The 6,683-nt window shown below is 42.4% G+C and overlaps 1 protein-coding gene across 1 annotated transcript; it reads right to left on the reverse strand.

The window, feature by feature from the left end:
* Positions 1–482: 482 nt before the first annotated feature.
* On the reverse strand, positions 483–1,637 carry LOC109790445 (uncharacterized). Its single transcript, XM_020349596.2, has one exon. It carries the CDS (start codon positions 1,635–1,637, stop codon positions 483–485), a length of 1,155 nt encoding a protein of 384 aa, XP_020205185.2.
* Positions 1,638–6,683: the final 5,046 nt, after the last annotated feature.

The raw sequence follows: 6,683 nt of genomic DNA on the forward strand, positions 1-6,683 counted from the left end.
AATTTGAAGTGTATATTCATTGAATTGATGCCTCGTTAAAAACCTTGCCGACCAAAAACCCCTTTTCACAATCTTATTAGGGGAAAAAAGATCGGTTCAAGGAAAAGAGTGCACCATTTTACACATAACTATAAAGTAGATACAAGCTTGGTTTAACTATAATATGTTAAGTGCATGCCGTATGCGAAACGGTCCGTCCCAATTAGCTGAGAACTTGCCCTCGGAAGTATTGCGCCTGGCTGACCCGGTTGCTCGCCATACCAAATCGCCTTCCTGAAACGTCCTTGGCTTTCGATTAGAATTAAAGCGTCGGCTCATTCGTTGTTTGCACGCCTCTGCCACCACTCGTGCCTTTTCTCGCATTTCATCAAGGACGTTGAGCTCGGCTCGGCGTGAATCATCATTAGCTTCTTCGTGAAAATGTTGTCGTCTGAACGAGGGTTCACCTATCTCCACCGGAATCATTGCATCTGCGCCATATGTCAGGCGAAAGGGTGTTTCCCTGGTCGTTGATTGCGGCGTACATCGGTAAGCCCAGAGGACTTCCGGTAACTCTTCGGCCCACGCCCCTTTAGCTGGCCGAGACGTTTCTTGAGCTCAGTAAGTATAACTTTGTTTGCAGCTTCGGCCTGACCGTTCGACTGAGGATGCTCCACTGATGTGAACCGGTGCCGAATACCGAGGTTTTCAAGAAAAGCGTTGAACTTCTTGTATGTAAATTGGAGGCCGTTGTCCGAAACGATGGCATATGGAATGCCGAAGCGAGTAACCAGACTCTTCCATATGAATTTCTGAACATTATTTGCGGAGATGCAGGCGAGCGGCTCGGCTTCTATCCACTTGGTAAAGTAGTCTACTGCAACTAGAAGAAATTTTACCTGCCCTTTTGCCATGGGGAAAGGTCCGAGCATGTCGATACCCAATAACGCAAACGGCCATGGGGAGCTGACGCTGTGCAATTCGGTAGCCGATGCGTGAATGAGGTTTCCGTGTCGTTGGCACTGCACACACTTCTTGACAAACTCAGCACAATCTCCTTTTAGAGTTGGCCAATAATAGCCAGCTCGCAACACCTTTGCTGCCAGGGTTCGGCCTCCGGAATGAGATCCACAGATACCTTCGTGGACTTCGCGCATTACGTAGTCAGCCTGCAGATTGTCAAAGCATTTGAGTAACGGGGTGGAGAATCCCCGCCTGTAGAGCTCACTAGCTACTATAGAGTACCGTGCTGCCTGGGTACGCAATTTTCTTGCTTCCACTGGATCGGTGGGCAACTCCTCTTGGAGGATGAAGTTCCGAATGGGAGTCATCCAGTTCAGTGCTTCGGTATCGATCGTCATGCATTCTACGGCGACACTTGGTGAAGGAACTTCTAAGTGAATGGTTGTTCTTAGTTGCCCCGGTTTCCTGCTGCTAGCGAGCCGAGCCAGCAGCTGGTCGGCTCGTTCATTGTTGCTCCTTAGAACATGCCGGATTTGAACCTCGGCGAAATCATCTTTGAGTTTCTGAAAGAGGTGATAATACTGCAACAAATTGGCGTCTTTGACTTGAAAGTTATTGTTGACCTGCTCGGCCACAATCTTTGAATCGGTCCAGCATATGACTTTTCTCACACCCATTTCAGCTGCTAATCTCATTCCGGCTAGTAACGCTTCGTACTCCGCTTAGTTATTAGACGCTCGAAAACCGAAGCGAAGTGATTGTTCCACCATGATGCCTGAAGGACTAGCGAGAATTATCCCCGCCCCGCTCCCCTGAGCGCTAGAGGATCCATCGACATGCATGGTCCACGGCTCGTCTTGAAAACTACCTGGGGGGTGAGTTCGTTGACGAAGTCAACTAAATGTTGCGACTTGATAGGTCCCCTTGGCTCAAAAGATATTTCGAACTCTGAGAGCTCGACCGACCAGGCCATCATTCTACCAGCGATTTCTGGCTTCCGAAGGACTTTCGCAATTGGGTAGTCGGTTCGAACGACTACCCTATGACTTTGGAAATATTGCCTGAGCCTATGGGCGGTGTAGATGAGCGCTAAAGCTACCTTTTCTATCAACTGGTAGCGTCTCTCGGCGTCTTGTAGTGTCCGACTGGTAATGTACACAGGTTGCTGATCTCCTTGGCTTTCTTGTACCAAAACAGCACTTATCGAATGTGATGGAAGAGCATGGGCTAAAGGCCCAACCACTAGAGCTATGGCCAGGAGGTTATTTGAAGATTTGACTGCTTTAGAGCTTAGTGGGCCTAGGGTGCTTCTCACTTGGGCTTTTATTGATTGAACACCATGTTTAATTGTACTTTCTTAGTTTAGGAATCTATTTTCATGTTGGTCTTGTATTTTGACCATAGATTAGGGTTTAGGCTAGTTGGGCCTAGTTTTGGGTTTCATGGGCCTTTGGGCTTTTGGTACCCAATATTGGGCTCATTATTTTCCTTGTAATATTTCCTATTGATTGTATTCATTAGACCATTGTATTTTGGTCATTAGTTTAGGGTTTAAGGAGGTTTAATAGTTCATTTGAATTAGGACAAATTAGGTCAAATTTAGGATGAATTTAAGTTGCATTTAGGTCACACTTTTGGCACCACCTTGGTTGCACAAGTGTGACACCGAAATGCAACCCTAAATTCACTCTAAATTCAACCTAATTTCTCATTTAGCTCTACATGACCGGTCATGAGCATGTGACACAAGGTTTGAATTCAAATTTGAATTTGAATTCAAATCTTGGCGCCAACATGTGACCAATCATGTGGCGCCAAGTGTTCTCCTCAAATTCGGATGCTATATGTTTCCCTCCTCTCACCTATTGTACTCACTTTGAACATTATTGAAATTTGAGAGCCAAGTGCCGAGTTTCTTCAAAGTCTTCTAGAGAGAGAGTGAGCTTCACCTTTAGGAATTCATTAGAATTTCCTTCTCTTTGAGTGTGAGCTTTCTCTTGCATCTTGAGCTTGGATACTTCCATCCAAGGCTTTAGCCTTCATCATCCATGTTCATTCATCCTTCAAGCTTCATTTCCATTCGGTGTTATCTCCTTAAAGAGGATCCGTGGCTAGGAGGAGCTAAGGAGAAGAACATCCATCACTTCTCCCTATTTTCTTCCATCAATTTTGGTATCAAAGCAAGGTTCTTCAAGGAGATAAGTCCTTCTTCTTGTGTCCGTTTTTCTTCTTGTGTTTTTGTGTGTTCTTTGAGTTCTAATTGTCTTGTTTGAGTTTTTCAATTCGGATCTATATGCTTTTAATCATATATTGTTCCATAGATCCATTGTTTGATTGTTTTGAATTTCTTCCACAATCAAATGTTTAGGAACTTTTTGCTTGTGCTATTTTGATTTTATTTTGAGTCTCTCCATTCCTTGTATGTGTCCGTGATTGGACCTCATGCATTGCATTTAGATTTTGGTTTTGAATCTATGTTTTGTCTTAGAAGTTTGAGTTTAATCCTTATATGTTGCAAATTCCTTGAATAGCATGTTTAACCTTGTTTTGTTTTGAATTTTGTCTCATATTTTGCTCTCGGATTTGTGTCTCTTTTGCCTCCTATATGTGCTTTTTCTTTTACCTTATTGTGTTCATGATTTGCTATTAGTCCTAGCAAGTATCCTTAGAGTTAGGTTTTCATTGTGTTCTTTAAGTTTTCAAATCACATTCTCTTGAAAATCTTCTAAACATTTTGTGACTCAAAATTTCAAGTGTAATCCTACTTCTAGTGCACTCTTCTTGTGGATTCAATTTAAAAAAAAATGATGATTAAGAGGCTGGAAAACAGAGTTTAAAACAGAGCCTAAAAGTTGAAAAGCAAAATAGTTCAAAAAGAATCCAAACCAAAACCTAAAACTAGTGCACTAGTTTATCATTCTCACTTGAAATTTGACCTAATTTTTGGCTGATTTGTATTCTCGTTTTCCATAGCTTGGAACCTTAGAAAAATTTGAAATAAAAGGCAAAAACACTCTCTGGAATCTTAATTTGATACTGGAAAAAGAAAGAATTAAAAAAAAAATATATGTAGACCCCTAAAATTGTCCGGGTCGGAAATAAAGCTTGAAGACTCTCGAAGACTGAAGGATAATCAGCCAGAAGGACTCCTCGAAGGCCCTAGGAGGGTTCTCTGTAGGTCTAGAGGTCTTAGAATAGCTCAAAATAAAGAAGTGGAGGGAAAAAGCCCAATACGGCCGTACTGAACTTAATACGGCCGTATTGAAGCTTCAATACGGCCGCAGCGAAACTCAATACGGCGTATTGAAGTTTCTGAAACTTCAATACGGCCGTACTGAAGTCAATACGACCGTATTGACACTTCAATACGGTCGTACTGAACTCAATACGACCGTATTGACACTTCAATACAACCGCAGCGAACTCAATACGGGCGTATTGAAATTTCTGAATTTCAATACGACCGTATTGAACTTCAATACGACCGTATTGAAGTTCAAAAATTTCAATACGGCCGTATTGCCCCTGTAGGCCGTATTGCGCCTATTCCCTATAAATATGACGTCAATTGGACGTCATTCCACACTTTTTGAGATAGTTTCAACCCTCTCCTTGAGTATTCTGGGGTTTTTGAGCAGTGTTCTGCCCTAGAAATCACTCGGAGAGTTGATCCGACGAAGTTCTTGAGCCCCGAGCCATTTTGCTTGAGGATCGAACCTAGTCGAGGGGAAATCTTTTTGATTCCCTTAGTTAAAATTTTGTTCTAGGAGAGCGAGGAGCGGGCTTGTAGAGCGAGGGAACGCCAAAACGCTTCCCAGTTCTTTGCAATATATAAAAGCACGCTTCAAGAGGTTTCCCTTCAATCCTTCCTTCTACTGCTTTCTGTGTGCATATTTAAACTGTCATCATGTAGATAGTCAATTTATAATTGCTTAGAATAAATAGGGGTAATTTAGTAATTTTATACTGTTCTTTTAAAAATAATCTGTCATAGGGAACCCGAAAGGGGCGCCGTGGGGTGCTAACACCTTCCCCACGCGTAACCGACTCCCTTACCCAACTCTGGTTGTAGTGGCCAAAGTTGATTTTTAAATCAATTGCCTTATCCCTTTTTCCAATGTTTTGAGTAAAACATTGGTGGCGACTCCACGAACCCTCCTTCTGCGAAAACCACTAATCCATGGAGGGTCCCGCTTGGGATTAATATGGATTGGTGAGCCTTTTAATAAAATTGCTTGTTTGATGAGGTCTCAGTTTGAGAATAAGTCATTCTAGCAATCCACATTTTTTAAACAAATAAACGAGTCCAACCATCCTTCGCGAATGCCGAAAGCCCGTTTCGGGCCGGTGGCGACAGATGGCGACTCCGCTGGGGAAGCTTCGAGAGTCAGTCCCATTTAGTGACAGATTATTTTTAACAAATAATAGTTAAAATTACTTCATTACCCCTCACTTGTATGATAACATGTTTATCTATTTGGCTTTAATAACTGTTGTATTTTTAAATTTACGCAATTGTTTGAAATAAAAACTGCACACAAACCTTTGCACACAACAGTTCCCTCTATACCCGGGGGCATGAGTGATTAACCATAGGGAGTGGATGTTAGTACGGCCGGTTGTCGAATGGGTCTATAGGTGCCCGTAGACCGTTGTCGGAAAGCATCACTCAAGGTGATAACCATGAACTCGAGTCCGACAGTGTGTTGGAACTTTCCATCGACTTACGACGAGAGGAATTGGGTCCCTATAATGGGGGCACCTTGGGGGCCTTTGACCAAGTGAGAACAGTTAGATCCACCTTGAATATGCACTTTTCTGCAGGAGACCCCTACCTCGTGATTCGCTCGTGACTGTTCGTGGATGAGTGAATTGTTTGTGCATTGTTTATGTGAAATTGTTTGAGCATACATTGCATTTCTTTAAACATACAACATTCCTATTCTTTTAAAATAAGAATAAATGGGAATAAGAATCTTCCATTGCATGGTGTTAACATCTACCTTCATCACATTCATATAGGTAGTTTCCCTTTTCACCCAAAAATACAAAAAATATAATAAATAAAAATACCCAAAAAAGAAAAAAGGGTTATTTATCCAAACCAAGCAATATCATGCATCATCTTAGGGACATCCTAAAAACATGATAATGCTTAGTTGAATAAACACTATGCATGCATATTCACCACCATCATCTCATATCATGCATATAGATCATGGAGAGATCTAGGAGTCATTTCATACATCCCTCCTAGTAATTCATTAATAAACATTAATAAAAAAGAAAGAAATAATCGATGCGTATGTTCAAGATGGATCACATGCCGTTCGTTATCAAGTGTAAGCCAACAACCGCGCCAAGCGAGCGCACATCAACTCCGTTGTTGGTAATCAAGACGAATAAAGGGGACGGTCCGACACCATTAAGGATCACCGCTCCAAGACCTTTCCCCTACGAATCGAATAAGGCTGTGCCGTGGATATACGACATCCACTCTTCTGCCGACAGCGATATCTCCAACATCGCTGGACTTGGGGGCATGACTAGGAGTGGCAGGATCTACACTCCCGAAGATCTTCATGATAAAGCCCCCAAGAATAAAGAAAAAGAAGAAAAGAAAACCGAGGAAAAAGAATCCGAGGAGGAGACAGACGAGCTGTTAAAGTTTATCCGACAGAGCGAGTACTCCATCGTGGATCAACTTCATAGAACGCCAGCAAAGATTACGCTGTTGTCGT

The sequence above is a fragment of the Cajanus cajan genome, chromosome 7 (assembly GCF_000230855.2).
Source record: "Cajanus cajan strain Asha chromosome 7, NIPB_CcT2T_4, whole genome shotgun sequence".
Taxonomy (NCBI): Eukaryota; Viridiplantae; Streptophyta; class Magnoliopsida; order Fabales; family Fabaceae; genus Cajanus; species Cajanus cajan.

Bases quoted from the DNA above. Each gene is read 5' to 3' on its own strand.
- LOC109790445 (XM_020349596.2), bottom strand. From the start codon at position 1,637: ATGAGATTAGCAGCTGAAATGGGTGTGAGAAAAGTCATATGCTGGACC.